Raw genomic sequence first — 19,155 nt, forward strand, 5'->3', positions numbered from 1 at the left:
CCTTTTCACCACTACGGTTATAGAATATTCTAAGGACTTTATAAATGAATAAATGCCTTAGTGGGAGGACATCTAATTTTTTGAATAGAGGAAATGAGTGGCTTTTCCTATACGATCGTGTTATAACCCTGATAACCCTTTTTTGCTCACTATCAATGGTTTAATGTTGATAAAATATGCTCCACCCCAGCAGGCTATTCCATATTGCAATCTTGAATTAACGAGAGCATAATATACCATTTTTAACACTGATTCAGGGCATATTTATCTGAGGAAGTAGAATTTTCTTACAATAGTAATCATTTCTGATTTTAATTTATTTATGTGAGACTTCCATTTACAATTTTGGTCAAAATATATACCTAAATATTTTATGTGACTAACCTGTTCGATCAAAATACATTTATCACAGGAAGTAACATTATCTTTTATACAATTTGCACATTGATAGTATAGTTTACTTTTGTTTGAGGTAGATTTACTCATGCTAAACATAATATATTTCGTTTTTTTCACTTAACAACATATAATTAGCCGAAAACCACATATTGAGTGTTAATAGATCACTTTGTATGTGTTCATATAGATCATCAACACTATTAACAGAGTAACTTAGTGCAGTGTCATCTGCGAATGACGTTAATTGACCTTTAAACCTGCCAGCACATAAATTGTTTACATATATTAAAAACAGTATGGGTCCCAACACAGAACCCTGTGGGACACCACAGGTGAGTCGAATCTTTTCACTGTAGCAATTTTTGAGACGCACACATTGATCTCGATCACAAAGATAACTTTGAAACCAATCATATGCGGTTCCACGTATACCCGCTTCCCATAATCGATTCATTAGTATGTTATGATTAATGGAGTCGAAGGCTTTGGTAATGTCTACAAATAAGCCAGCAACTCTACAGTTCTTATTCAGTCCATCGTTCAGCTCTGAACAGAATTTTAATAATGCATCCTCTGTACTCTTACCACTCATAAATCCAAATTGGTTTTTATTGAAAAAACTATGCTGATTTAGAAATTTAAGAAGTCTGACTTTAACAACTTTTTCTATTATTTTAGCAAATTCAGATAATAGGGATATTGGTCTGTAATTATTTACGTTCATTTTATCACCTTTTTTAAAAATTGGTATCACTATTGCAGTTTTTAATTGTTTAGGAAATATTCCAGTATACATACTTAGATTAGCAATATGGGCAAGGACCTCCGAAATATTTGCATTTACTTCTTTTATAACTTGTGTGGAAACATTATCAACACCTTTAGATTTTTTAGACTTTAATTCCTTAATAATGCTGCTAATTTCTTTCGCATCAGTAGGAACAAAAAACAGTGAGTCAATTGAATTGGAGGTTGGGAATATTTCTTTGTATTTATTCGTATTACTTTCAAAATAATTGTTCTGGGTCAATTCTTGAATTACTTTACCATAATGTGAACTAAATTCGTTTACAATGTCCTGGCACTTAGTGACAACGATACCATTACTAGTTCTAATTTTTACACAATTCTCATTTCCTTGCTTTCCTCCCGTGAGTGAATCTAAAATGCGCCATTGAGCAGCGGTATTATTGACATTACTATCAAATAGGTCCCTGTAATACTTTTCTTTGCGCTTTTTAATATCATATTCTAATCTTTGCGTGTACGATACGTAGTACCTATTTAGCTTTTCATTTTCAGGGTGTTTCCTCATTTTTTTATACAGAAAATTTCGCCTAGAAATTCTCCCGCACAAAGCGTAAGTCATCCATGGCCTCTTCATTCCTCCCGATCTGTTACTGTCTGACACGTATTCAGCTTTTTCAATGCAGCATTTCAATTTATTATAAATATTTCATAGGTTTCATTGACATTTTGTTGTGAATAAACATCATTCCAGTCACATCTTAGCAAACTATTATTTAGATGGTTAAAGTTTATCCGGCAATGGCTTCGATAAACTCGTTCGTATATATTAATGGGTACATTAATATTTAAAGAACATGATACAGCATGATGGTCTGTTAAACCCCAATCGTCCGCTCTTCCCTCATACTTATAGTTATCTCTACTTCTGCAAAAAATGTGATCTATACATGTACTACCCGTTTTGCTAATTCTAGTTGGTACTCGAATAAGCTGGTCCAGTCCATGACTAGCCATAAGGGTTTGATATTCAAAGGAAATATCGTTGGGTTGTAATATACATAAATTAATATCACCAATTACAATTAAATTCCTCTCACGAGAGATGGTTAATACATTCTCCAATTCACTCAAAAAATGTTCAACAGGATTAAAATTAAGTCTATATACACCAATAATGCTTATCAAAGAAGAATCATTTATCCCTACTGATATTTTAACCATATCAGCAGTTTTTAATTCACCCAGATCAATAGAAGAACACTCATAAGTATCTGCTACATATGCAATAACTCCTCCAGCCCTATAGTTATTATTACACACATCAAAACTCCGATAGCCAGTTATTTGATACATAGATACTTCAGTGTCATTGACCCAAATTTCTGTCAAAACAATTACAGCGGGTTTTATATCGAGATTAATTAGTTGAAATACAAATTTATCAAAATTAGCTCTTAGACTTCTTATATTTTGATGCAAGACAAGGAACCTGCCACCATTAAATCCACTATCATTAACAGTACTCTGCATTTTGTTAGTAAAGATAGGTTGAAGACATACATAACTCACTCACAGAATGCTTACAGTTTCTCCAGGTCATCAGAGGATTTCAGAGTGATTACTTGATCATTCTCCTTCTTCCTCATGAGTATTGTCCCATGCCTTAACCATAAATATTTGTATCCCTTTTCTTTCTTCGCAAGACGCGCAGCAGCGAAGAGTCTCCTCCGACCTGGACTCAGGCTCTCGTTTATGTACACCGGAGTATCGGTCGCCAAGCCCAGGTGCCGTGTGGAGAAGGTCCTTTTCACTCGCCTCTTTTGAAGAATTTCTTCTTTTGTATACGGACGAATTTGACTATGATACCTCTCGTTCCGCCTTCGTGTCCCTTCTTTCCCAATCGGTGGCATGTGTTCACCATATCGTCGGTTATTTTAACACCAAGGGCGTCCCCCACACTTTTCACGATTTCTAAGGTATTTTCATTTGGTTGCTGGGGAATGCCGTGTATTTCAAGGTCATTAACGCGAGAATATTGCTCTTGGTCGTCTAACCTCTTTTCTAATTCACTCACTCGAGATTTTAAGCCAACATTTTCTTGCCTAAGTAAGTCTATTGTCGCTAAATATTCAGCAATCTGCGCTGAGTTTTCTTGAAGCACTTTAGTATTTTCATCTAATCTATTGTGCACAAACTCAATAGCCTTGTTCAAGTCCAATTCCATGCGTTTCCTGTCCTCTTTAGCTTCTTCTAGAAGGTTTATAATATGAGAGATACTAGCAGTGTCCGTATCCGCCAGTGGAACTACTGACATGCTCTTACGTTTTTCCGCAGCACAGGTAGGACAACGCCAACTTTGCTTTTCAGCGCCAATATACTCGATATCCTCTTTGGACAAGTGAACACAAGTAGCGTGACACTGAGTTTGACATTCACTGCAGGTAATCCTTAGCTGGCGCTTAAGAACATTCACATTACATACACTGCAATTAGCCATTTTAAACTGCAGTTTCCACTTAATATTAGTAACTCGAGCTTCTAAATTGAGTAGGAAGTTATCCTCGTAATTGAATGCACTTATACTCTGGACGCAACTGAACACATCACTGAGGCACCTGCCTGTCTCGAGCGAAGCACCAGCCCACGTCTGTCTCGCGTGGAAGCTCAACCATGACTCAACATGAGCCTAAATTATGGATATATCTTATGACTATTTAAATAACTATCAATGAAGATTGGATTTAACAAGTCAAATATATGAAATCACGTTTCCAATATGATTTTTGGTCATTTTTAATTGATAAATAACAAAATATGATTTCCACCACATGAGCGTGATATTAGCGATTTTTGCACCAGTTGTGCTATGATTTTGTCACAGGATTTCCTTGAGTTTATTCATCACTTTTCATGGACCATAGTAATATGCTCCAACATGAAGTGATAAAAGAATGCATGATATTTATTTCCAAAACCACTTGCTTAAAAAAAGACTAAAATGTTTCAATAACTGTCCTCCATCTCCTCATTTTACCATTAAGCTTAAAAAAAAAAAGGTTTCTTTTTATCCTTACCCTGTCGAAATCGTCTCTCTGCGGCATGTAACCCAACTGAGTTGCTTCTTCCTGAGTGACGTCTAATGGAGGTAGCCGACCAGTGTGAGAGGGAGAAAGAGGTCCACTGTCTGGTTCAGTTACATCAGCCAGTCTAGGACGAGCTGTGGCAGCTGCTGGCCACGTCAACCGCCCAATGCTCCCCTCCAGAAACCTTGCCGTGTACTCTTCTTTCGCCTCTGTTGAAGAAACATGGGTTTAAAGTTTGGCAGCAACATACTAAATGAAACAATTCAGAGAACAATCTTTACTCTTAGATACCACAAAATATTACCATTGTTAGGAATTTGAGCCAAGAAAATCTTTAAATCCCATTTAGCTAAGTCTACAGGCATAAGAAGATTTGAAAACCCACATTTTACTATCATTTTTACTCATAGAAGCTGCACGCTTATCTTTCGGAATTGCAGGTGAAAATAGGGGGTATGCGGCTTACAAGAATCCTTCAAATTTTCACATAAGCCGCACACCATTTTTCCTCCAATTCCTATCGTTTGCTTCTCCAGAGTTTAGCATTGGTGAACATATTTAAGTGAATTGGTAAGTAATGTATGCACATGTACATATCCTGTCATTGCACGTAAATACATCACTTCTCCCTTTAACTTCATTATTTGATCACAATGCAAAGGAATTGCATACATATTTGGCTGATAGGTAATTATACAGACTAATATTCCCCATGGCATTTGAAAGCTTTGTGTACTAGCATTACCTATGCATAAGGACTGTCATTTCCATGTTAAGCCATAGAGGCCTATTTGTTTAAAGCACACTATTGTATTATATTCCTGCATTTTCATCAAATTAATTTTCTCTTTTCCATAACCCAGCCTAATTCATCAAAATTCACAAATATGTAATTGTGCATAATTTAGCGTTCATGAAAAAATAAACTAATATTAACTGATGACTAATCAACTTTTAAAATTAACTGCGCCCACAGTTAAGTATGTGCCTTCTTTTCCTTCTTAACTAGCGAATAGAAAACTTGGTCCTCCTTTGTTTCTATTTGCTAACGTACAGTCATTTCTTTCACTCACAAGGGGAGTGTCCGAAAACCGGGTCTCAGATTTCAATCAAACTTCGTAGTGTTGTAGTCCATCGGGAATTCACGAATCATCCACCCATATGGGGTTATATGAAATATTGTTTAAACAAAAAATGCAGTTCAACAATTAATAATATAATATAACCCCATAGAAATAGGTCTTCTTCAAGCAGAAGTGGTAAGCAGATGGTTACGGTGTTCGACTCCTATCCCGAGGTCCAAGGTTCAATTCTCGTTTGTGGCACTATTTCTTCATAATTTGTTTCAACTTGTCATTTTACGAGACCCTAGTGTTCATCATTTTTCAATGATTTTCACTGAAAAAATTTATTTTTCAGCAATGCAGCAGTCATCAACCGCACAATCATCGGCAGCACATTAACCACAAATTTAACAAACGCGACAGAATTTGAAAGCAAATGCAGCAATGAAAGTGCTATCTCTTCAGGCCGCTTTACGCGGGGGGTTTTTATATTCCTCACATCCATTTGCATGGATAATCAAATTTTACTGCTATCATTAACCTTTAAATATTGAATTATTTGAAAAAAATAATTCAAGTGATATAATGAGAAATCATACTAAATGGTTGAAATATGCACTCTAATGTAACACCAATTTCAATACATTAAGCAGATGTAAGCCACCCTAAGTTTATCTCAAATCAAGATTTCTTAAGAAAAACTTGGAAAACGCATCTGAACAGTAACGGCAATACATGTGGGAGCAACTTGGTGACATATTTATGCGGGTGGTTTTTAATTTTAGCGACTTCCATGAAGACTAACAATATTATTAAACAATGAAGAACACTAATTTCATTCTATTACGTTGTTAAAGTAGGTATTCCCAGATGCTATCATTGGACATGAAAAATTCATATTTACTAATCATACATCCATCTTGCTAGATGACTGCATCCGATTTTACCCAAGAATAATGTAGTAAATAAAAACATAGGTTAGCATTGTTATACAGGAGTGCTTAGTCCTTCATTATGTTAAAATTCAACATTACATTGCCTGATAATTTGAAGGCAATTAACATAACATTCTTCAGTCTTCTAGGAAAAAATATTCTGTGAATATGAAATCACAAGCATCATAAAATTGCCAACTGAGTTGACATGATTATGCTGTGTTATGACAAAATCCCAACAAATTACTGAATCTCAATCATCATAAAATTGTCAAATGATTTGAAATGATAATGTTGTGCTATGAGAAAAGTCCCATGAATGACTGAAATTAATACCAGAGCACAAAGAAGAAAATTTACCTTCGGGTGTTCTCGTTTCAATGTGTTTACTGATATCATCCCAGTTGCGTAAACCAAACACTTCAACAGCATCCAATAATTTAAGAAGTTCCCTCGCAGTCCATCCACCATTACCCAGGTAAACACTGGCAGTTCCACAGTCCTGAAAAAGCATAAAAGTGATATCAGGATAAAACTAAAATAATTTCAGTTAATAGCAACCAGCTTCTCTTCAAATTCCCTCAAGCATTAGTAATAAAATTGTGAAATGTCTATACATGGTTATCATTAATGTATCTGCCCTTCTGATGGTGGGCATTCAAATACTGTGTTCCAACCCACCACTAGCATATCTTTCACGCTCTTTCACATTTTTCGTCTGTCAACTTCTGGATGTGACATTGATTAAAATAAATTTTATGATCCCACCTGAGTGGAGCAAGAGGAAATACCGCAGAAGTTTAAAAAGGTAACTAGCTGTAACATAATTTTCACCATCCATTATGTAAACAGAAATAGGAAACAAAATCACTCAGCCTTTGCATAGTAAACAAGGTAGCCACTAAAAAATCTAACTGATATTCCACCAGATTTTCAGACTTTCGAGACTATTTCTGCAATTTTAAAGACTGTTTGATAAAATACATTTTTACCGAACACTTATGGAGATAAGAGATAATATAAGAGATAAGCACAGGAGATAAAAATAAGAGATAAGCACAGGAGACAAAATTTTTATGTATGTGCATTTAAATTTTACCATAGGATATTTTTAGTAAAACTGTGATATCCAAGTAAATTTTAACAGTAAGAATACCACTTATAAGGCATGTTGGAAATGAGATATTGACAACTGCTGCACAAATGATTGCAAATAGGCCTTTGGACCGCAGTTAAGTATCCTTCAGTCAGTGTGAAAAAGCACTAGGTGTATCATGCATTTACTGATAGGCAAAATAATGATAAATGAACAAATAAACTTTTAGACTTCCCTTCAGTAAATGGAAATCATTGTCTAATCGGTAATAATAAATGAAAATTGAATGCTGTCTGCAAAATCACTCATAAACTATTACAACAATTAAAACAAGAAGATTCTTGACACAATGCCTTTCACCCATACACAATGTAAAAAGGGAAGCCCAACAAGGCCATCCAGCTGTTTTCAAAAACTAGTCTTAAATACAACTTTTCCCTGTATGAGAAACAGGTAAAATATAAATGTACACAGCTATACAACAACCTTGGGGCGGCAAGTCAAGTTGGAGCTATGTTGGACTCAACACAAGCCTTTCTAATAAGCCTCATAATAGGTGAATAAGCTACCAAATCCTTATGAAATTTTGGAATCTGGGTTGATTGAATGATTGAAGAAGAGCTACCACAATACAATTAGTGTTTACGTCTACAGTTAATCACTTTCGTATGAAGATTTTCACTGCTTCTTTTATCAATGCTGGTGGTTGAAGAAGCCATTAGCATACGCTAAACTTCCATGCATCTCCAGAGTTACCGATAGAATCCTTCAAAAAGGCAACGTAAAGACTCGCTTCTGCACAGTGAAGAAAATTAAAAATATCCTGCCTTCACCGAAGGATAGCCATCCTCCCCTTCAATCCATGGGAGTGTATGAGGTTCCCTGCTGCTGCAGCAGAAGCTGCGTGGGACAGAGCAAGCGTTCTACCTCCCAAAGGCTTAAAGAGCATGAAAGAGCGTTGAAACTACATCAGTGGGACGCATCTGCGGTCGCTGAATACTACGCCTCCAGCCCTGGGCATAAAATAATGTTTAACGCTACACAGGTATTGGCAAAGACGGAAGAATATCATCCACGTCTTATACGATGTAACTCCACGGGGTCACCGGGTGGAGAGCAAGCCAGCGCGGTCGCGGGTCAGGGGAGTAAAAATACGGAACTCGCGCGCGAGAGAGCTCAACACAGGTTGTTAGGCAGTTGTTCCCGAACGACGAGAGGGGAAAAAAGGAGGGGAAGCAGAGGAGGTGAGTTTTGGAAGTGAGACCCGGTGGCTCGCTCTCGCTCTCTCTCCTCAACCACGGCGGTGAAAAGATCTCAGCCAACCTTGCCTGGCGGAAGGTCGGCGATGGCCGGAAGGGCTGATCACGCGGTGAGACAACGATCCCGATTTTGAGCAACGGTCTTGCCAGAACAGCTGTGGAGTTTCGTCGTGACGCCGGGAGTTATTCTGGAGTTGAACCAGGACATCAAAGCTGTGAGCCCCCAAGTACTTGCCCTGCCTGTAATTCGTCGTGTTGAGTTCTCTCGCGATTGTTTCTGATGTGAATGAGAGAATGGGGGGTCTGTTTTCCGAGTTCCGGATTGTGGTTTGCTTGGTCCCAGGCGGCGCGTTACGTGTGCCATTCATTTCACGTTGGCTTCTTCTCCACCCGAAGTATTCATTTCCATCGCATGCTTGGTCTGTTTCTCTGTTAATGAAGGTAATGAGATTTCATAATTGTTTGTTAATTATTAAAATAAATGCTGTTATAGATAATTGTATCCCGACCTTTCATTTGGCAACCTGTCACAGTTCCTCGGACGAGAACCTATTTCACAACCCGATTTACGTTAGCCTGGTATTAGTTTAGTGGTAGTGTAGACCGAGGGATGGCGCCCGTACGGTTACAACGTGAATCCGTCAAGATAGCGAAAAGACCAAACAACTTTGATAGGGAGGATGGATATAACCTCAGCTGCATATGGAGAGGGTTCCTGGCCCAATCTAATGACCAACGGCTATCGCCTTCTGTGAAAATTCAAAATCGGGTCAACAATGGGTTAACGAAACATACTTTAGCTCAGGACGAGAATGCATTCCTCCCATTCTCTTGATAACCCTCCCAGTAGGAGGAGTGAAACGTCGAATAAGAAAATGTTAGCTACGCAGCAATTCCCGAAAACATCCACCAACATTGATACAGTTAATCACCTTAGTATAATTGCATGTGATTGTGTTAGCTGGTATTTACCTATCACTCGTAAAATATCCAAATGAAAATTATCCATTAACAAATAAATTAACCGGATAGGTTCACTAAAAAATTGAGGTCAAAATTAAGATGAGCGAGTTTAGCCTGAATATTGACCTCATTCAAAATTCAATTATCCACATTGGATACATTCATCATTGCAATAATGTACCGAATATCAATATGTGCAATATACTTCCATTTTCTGTTGTCAACGTCATTGATTATAATACAGTCATGAAGTGCTACAACCTCACATTGATTGCAGAAATTCATCGTTAAAAACAGAGGTGCACTGCAGCAACTTAGCTTTCACCAGCTCTCACTGACGAGTTAGAATTGACGGGCGGAAAGTTTTACTGAAGTCGCTGAAAAGTTACAGAATTGCTCCAAGCGCCGGCATCCTAGGATTGACAGATACGTCATTAATCCAGTAATGACGGGCTAATGACATTTACAGAAGCGAGCCGCTGGCCATCATTGGAGTGATTACTGGAGCTACCACTTGCAAGGAATGCAAAAAAATGATCATGCGATTCAGGCTTTAGCTTTCAAAATAATTATACTTTGGGTGCCACAGTATCATTTGAGCAATTAATCCTACAGCCAATAGGAGGCACTGGTTCAAGAGCCCATTGGGTTGACTCAGAGTACGAATGGTAAGCTCCAAAGATTTTTTTCACTTTTCACAAAATCTAATGTTTCATATTTTTCATGAAAACCTATGATCAGACAATATAATAACATGTTTCATGTTTGATAATAAGCCATGATCTGGGGTGTAACAGGCTTCCTGGGTGGTCACGGAGAGGAGGGAAACGTTAGAGGGGTGGACTGAGGACTGATGGGCTAGCGGATTTTGGCAATTGCGAGACTTAGTTACTATTCTACGGCACTGAGGTTCTCCCGATGGTAGTTACATCTCTTGGAAAAAATTCACACCATGTGCCCATCATGTGTAGCCTTAACCCTTTGGAGACAGCGGAATTTTCGTCTTTGCATGACTGCCGTACTGAGCCCCAAGAGACTCTTCTTTCTTGTGGTGCGGAGCATTTTTGGAGGGCATTCATTAAGAAGTGTCTCGCAGAACCTTTTTCGACCCCTCCACGGTGGGACTCCGCATTATCTTGGACTCCGAGAGTAGTTGTGCTCCCTCCTTTCCGGGTTTACGACCATACCTGCGGCATTGGTTCGCGGTCAACTTATGTATTGCTTTGAACGTAGGTTTTCGAAGCGAGAGGCATCGTTGCGAACGGCTTCTGGGTGCAGCTGCGTGTTGCGTCCCCCACTACTCCAGTGGATGGGGGAGGTGGACGAGTATATTAATTAAAAAACCTATTCCGTATTTTCATTCATCGCCTGATGATGTGCCCTGTAACGGTCGCGAAAGCTTGCACGACAAAGCGCAACACGCAGCTGCACCCAGAAGCCGTTAGCAATTATGTATTGCTTATCTGTATTTAGCACATGGATAATTGTTACTTGCACGTAAATTGCAGACTTTAAATTGAATTCGTCATTTTTTCCGAGCAATGTCACATTATAAACAAAGTTCTAGGGTCAATATTAATGCATTTAATGCAGCAACAATGTCCATGTTGATGTTTATACAAAACTCGAGATTTAAGTTAATATTTATCGTAGAATTTTGTTTAAAAATTGTAACCGCATCTCAAAAGACAAAGAATTCAATTCTCAGTTTATATTTCTTGAGAAAAGAACAAATATTTATTTCCAATACTGACTGGATAAACAATTGCATGACCGCGGTCCGTTACCGCTAAGAGGGGAAATAAAAGACAAGGGGTCAGGATACTTGCTCCCGGATTCCGAGGGTAAAGCCTAAACCCCACAGTGTTGGGTCCAGAAACAAAGACAATGTACACCCGCGACCGTCATAAAAGAGGGAGAGCTAGAAAACGTATATATGCGCCTGTCGTTCTCCTGGCCAGGAAATTCTCACACGTAAATACACGGCTCTCGTCTCCCGGGTCAGGAAACGTCCACACGTATACATACATCTTTAATAGGGAAAAGGTTAACAGCCAAATAATCTTAAATCTTGCTCAGAGTAAAGCTACATGTCATTGTAAATAATTTCTTGATTTCAGGGAGATATTTGCACACATCTGAGGTCAATTAATATGCACAATAATCATTGAAAAACTTTCGCCACGAAAGTAATGGAGCATTTACGTGTCTTTCCATCACCCTGGGAATAATTGCCAATTTTAAGAAATTAAAAGCAGAGAGAGAGAGCATATTAGAGAGATCACAGAAGTGACCATAGATAATTTACAACAGTATCAGCAGATGTGATAGCAATTGATTACTCTCCCCTAAGAAGGAAAATAAGGATTACTTGAACTGCCAAGCACCAGTGGGTCTATTACGTAAATGTCAGAAGCATCAAATATATTTTTAAAACAACCACGGTCAAGTATGGAGACGATTGACCATGAAACTATATGAACCCAAGAGACAACAAATGCTCGCAAAAATGACTCGTGATAATGACAAGTACACATTTTAGAGAACATCTAAACTAACGTTCACATTAAAGATACCATTCCCACACATGAAAGTGGTATGGCTTAGAGGTTACTTTTTAAAAGTTTTCCGAATACATAATTATTTTTGATCAAACATGGAATCATTCATGTATGGTAATTTCAACTTACTTCATAAATCACTGCCTTTCTTATCAATTTAAAAAAAATTACTGTTTCATTTGCATTGGCATACGACAGCATGACCATACATTGTATCCCAAAAAGAGAAGGCAAGACGGATAGGAAGTGCTAACTCTTTCCCGATTTAAATAATAATAATATTAATATATTTAATTTACAGGTTGATAGAAGACCCTTGAAACATATTTAAATAGTTTAAAATTCTTTTTATAGATTTAAATATTGTTAAAAATCCTTTATATATATTTATACATTTTATGGTGCTTCTATTTAAAAGATAGATATCACATAGACGAAAATGTGTACCTTACAAAAATCGAATAACAGTTGATTTTTCAGTAAACAATAATTAGATGATGATTGTCTTGCTAAAACAACCTTAAGCAAGATTTGTAGCCACTACATAACAATACTCACCATTAACTGATAGCTGTGATCATTTTTGTGGGGGCCTATCTCCGCGCCGGATGAGAAGCACTTAAAGAAAAATAAATCACATTTTTACTGTGAATAAATAACATTGGGTACTTTGGGATGAAAGAGTACATTCGAATATCATTTCTATATCATCGCGAAGGTTAAACCGAATGACAACTTCATTCTACTATGCATTCAAAATTCGCTCGCATAGCAATTCATTACGGTAATGAACAAATAGGGACGCAGAAGCGGGTCACATGACCTACCTCCAAGCAAAGCTCGAAGTCTTTACATTCTGCACATTTCACTCGAAGACCGCTTATTCCTTCCTGGCAATACGTGCAGGTGTACTTTTCAAATATTTCTGCAATAGGAAGCATCGTGCGTTAAAAAAATAAGACGGAGAGAACCATTACAACGACTTAATTCAGTGACGCTGACTTCCCACCCATACTTACCCGCCATATTTATTTCCGATGTCGTTCACGATTCGTGGACAACATTAAACTCATTCAGCATGTGGCGGTAGCATCCTCTTCTTCTCAATCACATTCCGGCTAGTATTGTATGATCCAGTGAATTAAGATAACGTACCAAAATGACTTTTCGTGGGTGAAATTGCTGATTACTTGCTCAGTGAATGGCTTATTTCAGCGCTATCTGGCGGGATAAATGGCTGAAATTGTCATAATGCATCGCTTGGGTGACTGGTAACATTACCAGATTCATAAAATTTACGGCCATCCGTGTTTTTATAAGCTTTTTAAATCATTACAAGAGACAACAGTACCTTACCTGAAGGTCAAGTTTGTATTAACAGATGACGTGGATCACCTTAAACGTCATCTTCAGGCGGCATCATCACATCACCCGTCATTTCAGCCAATCGACCTTAAGTGAGAAGTTCAACTTATCGCCACCGCTGAAAAGCGCTGCTATTGCCCTAATATGGTAGTTACGCGGTCTTTTTAACCCCGATTCTCCGCCTTGATCCCTGTCTCGCATTACATAAGTCTTTTATATCACCTCATTTTCCAATCTTATGGGTTTAAAAACGATTATGTATTGCAGATTTAATTTTAGGCATACATTTTTTTAAATGCTTTGTGACTATCTACTTGGTATAGTTTTAAATAATTAAAAATCAGGGATTATCATGTGGTTGGACACAATGCAATTCACCATAGTTGAAGCGATCGCATACGGATAAGGGAAACACTACCTAGAGGAGAATAGTGCAATAAAAGGCGGTCTGTAGAGTGACTTATGAATGAATTGAAGTTACAGAATCCTGATAATTATGGGGATCATGTCAGCCATCCCACCAGATGAACCGAGGTAAAATCCTGATTTTTTATTAACTTCTTGATTCCTGCTTCAGTGCTTTGTGAAAGGCATTTTAACCCTTTCCCTACTAATGGCGAAAATATGCGTCAGGACTTTTCTTGACCCGGGAGACGAAAGCCGTAAATTTTCGTCCGAGATTTTTTTATGCAAGCGATCAAATGCCGAAAATATACCTACATTTCCTTGCTCTCCCCCTTTCATGAGTCCCGGGTTTGCGTAGTCTGCACATTACATTCAAGCAACAATTATCCACATAGCTAATTTGTATAAACAAAGCTTGATTGACCGTGAACCCATGCCGCTGGTAGAGTTATAAACCCCTATAGGAGGGAGCCCAATTAGGTACCCTCGGAGCCTGAGATAATGCAGAGTGCAAAAATGTTACGAACAGAGGGGTCGGAAGAGTCTCTTTGGGCTCAGTACAGCAGTCATGCCAAGGAGAGAACTCCACCGTCTCGAAAGGGTTAAGTATGCCATGCAGGATGTTCAGGCAAGTAAATATTAACCCTTTCACTGCTGTGAACGTACTTTTTCTTCCTCCCTGCCATGCGGTCAGCACTCTCGCCAAAGCACTTCGAAGGGTCGCAAATCCGGGACCCTTTCCTCGACGAACTCACCCTCGCTGGCCCCTCTCTTTCTTCGACCCTCTGAGCAGGGGGCCTCCCTCCCCAAAAGTGACCGCTCTTACTGCATTTTGAAAATCTATCAATCAATCTGATCATCAAAAAATTGATTGCTTGCATCGCACTCCTGCCAATCAAGCAATCAAGTATGTATGTCTTTGAACCGTGTTTCTGCGATGAGAAATAACGATTTTGTTAACTTTGCTAAAATGGCCATTTTCCGGTGGTCCGCAGCCACTTTTTTGTAAAGTTAATAAAATTGTTATTTTTCATCGCAGAAACACGGTTCAAAGACGTACTTGATTGCTTCATTGGCAGGAATGCGATGCAAACAATCATTTTTTGATGATCGGATTGATTGATAGATTTTCAAAATGCAGTCAGAGCAGCCACTTTTGGAGAGGGAGACCCCATGCTCAGAGGGTCCAAGATAAGGGCCAGCGAGGGTGAGCTCGTCCAGGAAAGGGTTCTGGATTAGCAACCCTATATAGGGTGTACCACGCCCATCCTGGAAGTACCTGCTCCATGGCCGTACGAAATGCATTTTTAACATTTTCGCCGCATGTGAGGAGAAGGTTTTTGGATATTGAACAGCAGTGAAAGGGTTAATATCAAGAGTATGCCACAGGTGATGTCAGATTTCTCTCCATGCATCTTCCTTACCCTTCGCTCATACGGTGCAAATGAATTTATAGTTGTTGCTCACCTCCTCCAAATATCTATCAACTTAAAATATATTCAAATAAGGGCAAGCATTCTATACATGCCTACCGTGCAATTCTGTACTTGCTTTCTGCCAACAATTATAATTCATGTAAATCAGTGCTTAATTTAGGCTAGAATGCAAAGGAACTGCACTCCGGCCCATCTCAGGGAAAATTTAGTATTATGAATTAGTTTTAAAAATGTTTTCATATTTTTTAATTTGGTAGAACATGATTCCTCATTGTAACTGTTATTATGACTTTTTAAAAAATTGGAAGTTTTAGGGAGGGTCGCAGCTTATATGTGAAAATCATTAGTGGATTAAATGTGTAGGCATTTGTTTGGGCAGCTAAAATTTTAAGCACTGATGTGAATTAATTATTATCGTGATTAAAAATCAATGATAATTGTCAGTAGAACTCATCATCTGAATGGCTATCTTACCAAGAATGGTTGGTAGAATAGTCATTTTGAAACCTGAAATTGACCCAAGACAGTTCTCTAAATCAATTCTTCGATCAGCTTGTGTAAAGCTAAGGAAGTGAGAAATCCCACCATTGTATCTTCCTTCTAACTGCACACCAAGATGAGTGACCAAGTGGTCAGGGTGATAGACTCCTGAGGACTTATGACCTCCGAAGTCCTCCAAATACCCAGGGCCGGTTTAAGGGGCAAGCAAAGTGTGCAGCCACGTAGGGCACCAAGCAAAATGGGGTGCCAAAGCACTCAGTCCAATGTTCAGTAAAAATCAAAGAAGGAGATTAAAGGTTGAGGGGGGAATGTTGTTCGCTTGCACTAGAAAAACATCTAACTGGCCTTGCGAAACCCTGCAAATGCAGCCAATAAGAGAGATGGGAAGGGCATCAACAAACACAATAGACATTTTAAGCTGCGTAAACCTGAAAAACCAGCTATAGCCAGACACAGCATCTTCCAGGACCACACCATCCGTTGTGAGGAGGCTAAGATCCTGAGTTGGGATGAAGCATTTTGGGAAAGGTTGATGATAGAGACCTCTCATGAGATCCAGCTTCAGGAGAGGATGCTGAATCACAGTTCCAAATACTCCCTTCATATTTTCATACGCAATTCAAGGAATACTGTGCTGAGGAGGATCCATGAAAAAAGGCAGAATCAGTATAGATCAATCATAGTTCACCTAAGGCAATATCTGCTGTTATAAATATTGTGTCATTCCACAACACAACAGCAAACCCTGAGGAAAATAGTTGACTCCACCATTGAAATACGATAGGCATAGCAAAATTAAAGTCTCCAGATTTTTTTCCGCTGTTGATGAGATTTTTTACCATTGCATATTACATGGTTAAAAACCTTGAACATTCAGCTATATTTCGATGTTGTCGCCTTTGCTCTTGATGACTTTTCACATCCGTAAGATGAACTCTTGTGATCCCTCCTCGAACCAGCTTCCCACTGCTTCCCATAGGAAGGTATAAGCACCACTTCTTGTATGTCATCATCCTTTGTGAATTTGCGCCTTCCCAAATCTTTTTCTGGTGCCGGAAAATGATAAGATTTACAGGGAGTGATATCTGGACTGTAAGATGGGTGATCCATCAGCTTCCATCCAATTTGCTCGATGAGTGACGTTGTTTTGTAGGCCACGTCCTAGTCCCTTGTGGGCAACACTCATTGCCCTGCTGCAATTGAATGCCTTTTGTCTCTCTCCCGTGGGCTCAGGGACGCTACTCCATAGAGAAGGGCGCCAAAGCCCCAGGGTACGCTGTTACCCTGCCGGCACCAAGGGTCCTCCACCTACCTCCCTCCAGGCGGTGCTGCCTTTCGGTGGTAGCACGCAATTATTTGAACGCTACACCACCCCCTGTCTCCCTCCAGGCAGTGCTGCCTTTCGGTGGTAGCGCGCAATGATTTGAATGCTACAGTGATGAACACTCATATGTACATACATATATGAAGGTCATCAAGGCAGCACGGAAAAAAGATGTTCATCTTATGAAGCTAGATTGCAGTTGCGTTCGGGGGAAATCATGTAGCTGTAGGGAGAGCTCTCATCTTTCCCAGCTCGAGCTGTTGGATCACAACTAGGCATGCAATGATATATGAGGGGGCTATTAAGCCTCTATGGAATGGAACTCATTTAATGAAGCGTATTAAATAGCAATACAAGGGGCAAGAATTAAATAATGCCGAATGTACACAAATTAGCTCTGAGCAATTTCAATCAAATCCATAATATCAAATAAAATCAAAGATAAAAATCAAATTACTGCTAAATAAATTAGGATCAATCATGGTAATTCGTTTTTCCCCGGTGTAAAACAGCATTATATACTACAACTTGCCTACTAAACCTATTAATATTATCGGGTTCTTCTGGTAGCATTCTATTCCTAAGGTTATTATTGTATATGAGGTTATATCACATGAATTATTGTGATTGCATTGCTGTGAAAAATTCTAAAAATGAGGTATATGAGTGTTTGTTATGATATTATTTCGACAAATGCAAAGTTATACACCAGTAATTAAGTATCTTTATTCTACTCTCCAAATCTCAATGTATTATAATATCATGGTAAATTACGACTGAAGATAACACAGATTAGTTATGTTCTTGAAACAAAATAGTATAGGTTACCATGCGTACCTACCAGAAAAATGAGCGATACAAAGCGAATGATAAATCTTGAATAGAATTGATTTAATGAAATCGTTTTAACTGATTTTAAGACCCATTAAATGTAAACAATTACGATCTTTTAAACTTGTTGTGCATTCAGTTTATAATAATCGAATCACTTTTGAACTACAGCGCCAAACGCTTTTGCTTCCCTCTACAGTTGGCAGTTACCACCACGACTATCGTCATTCATCCTTCCTCATTGTATCGTCCGTTTCTGTAGACGACCGTTTAATTGAAGAGGAATATATCCATAAGGAACATGAATTGCCTACGAGTAAGCTACATAATCCGTAAATAACCGCCATATATAATCTTATTGTTAAAGATTTAGTAAAATTCTCATCTCTTTTCCCTAGAAAACAGTCGTTCTTGCCCAAGCTAGTCGGAGACTTGCTAGCACTGGAACATCGCCGGTGTCTCCTGCCCTTAAAGCGAAACAGGAAATGTTCCAGGTCTGTTTTGCATAACGTACGCGCGTATTTCCTGTTATTCCGTTCTCTCCTGCTTGCTTTTAACTCTGAGCATTCTGATCTGATCGCAGGTTCCAGACGGCAGACCAGTCCATCTGAAAGGAGGTCCGATGGACACGATGTTATATTACACTACAATGGGATTGTCAGGTGCTGCCCTGATGTTTTGTTTTAAAGTATACTATGATTTATCTGTACCCAGAAAGTAATTTTGAAAGCTTTTGTGTTAGTAGTGTCATATGTATTCCAAGTCTCATCCAGTTGGTATGGTTGCCAAAATTTGGGGTGATTGTAAGATCCATCATTAATTGAAATTTGTAAATAATAAATTACGGTCGCGTAGTACCTCCATATTTCATAATTTGATTCATTTCAATCTCTGGTATTTTGCGGGAAGGGGACGACTATATTCAAATGCGTGTATAGGTATCAAGAGTGAAATTATTTTCTGAAGTTGGCTAAACTAGGAGCGAGTGAAATGTTAGTCTGTATACGTAAGTGGCACTTGAACCTCATGGGAAAGGATGTTGTCGAAGATTATTTCCTTATTCTTTGAATCACAGGTAGATAGGTGGAGGAATACAATTTTTTTGGGAAATTCCTACTGAAAGTGATAGAAAAACGTGTACATAACCTCGGGATGATTATCTGCTCCAAAACGATTCACGAAC

At 38.6% G+C, this 19,155-nt stretch overlaps 2 protein-coding genes across 5 annotated transcripts in view; one reads left to right on the plus strand and one right to left on the minus strand.

The window, feature by feature from the left end:
- Nucleotides 1–13,587, minus strand: part of LOC124168545 (transcriptional adapter 2-beta) — a 31,789-nt gene extending 18,202 nt beyond the window's left edge. The window contains exons 1-6 of one of the 4 annotated variants that reach the window (XM_046546887.1): nt 13,467–13,587; nt 13,130–13,331; nt 12,938–13,035; nt 12,669–12,728; nt 6,592–6,733; nt 4,224–4,441 (exon numbers count right to left, since the gene is read on the minus strand). In XM_046546887.1, the coding sequence (XP_046402843.1) occupies nt 4,224–4,441; nt 6,592–6,733; nt 12,669–12,728; nt 12,938–13,035; nt 13,130–13,136 (525 nt within the window). In that variant the 5' untranslated portion in view covers nt 13,137–13,331; nt 13,467–13,587. Of the gene's footprint in view, nt 1–4,223; nt 4,442–6,591; nt 6,734–12,668; nt 12,729–12,937; nt 13,052–13,129; nt 13,348–13,466 lie in introns of those variants that run through there. The other 3 variants (XM_046546889.1, XM_046546888.1, XM_046546886.1) reach the window with 3 other exon arrangements.
- Nucleotides 13,588–18,171: 4,584 nt separating this feature from the next.
- LOC124168248 (cytochrome c oxidase subunit 7A2, mitochondrial) lies at nt 18,172–18,837 on the plus strand. The gene is made up of 3 exons (XM_046546385.1): nt 18,172–18,288; nt 18,371–18,466; nt 18,556–18,837. The coding sequence occupies exons 1-3, from the start codon at nt 18,274–18,276 to the stop codon at nt 18,691–18,693; spliced, it is 249 nt and encodes an 82-aa protein (XP_046402341.1). The 5' UTR covers nt 18,172–18,273; the 3' UTR covers nt 18,694–18,837.
- Nucleotides 18,838–19,155: the final 318 nt, after the last annotated feature.

Source organism: Ischnura elegans, chromosome 11 (assembly GCF_921293095.1).
Source record: "Ischnura elegans chromosome 11, ioIscEleg1.1, whole genome shotgun sequence".
Lineage (NCBI taxonomy): Eukaryota > Metazoa > Arthropoda > Insecta > Odonata > Coenagrionidae > Ischnura > Ischnura elegans.

Coding starts and splice junctions, on each gene's coding strand:
- LOC124168248 (XM_046546385.1), top strand. Junction 18,467..18,555: donor CGAAACAGGAAATGTTCCAG/GTCTGTTTTGCA, acceptor ATCTGATCGCAG/GTTCCAGACGGCAGACCAGT.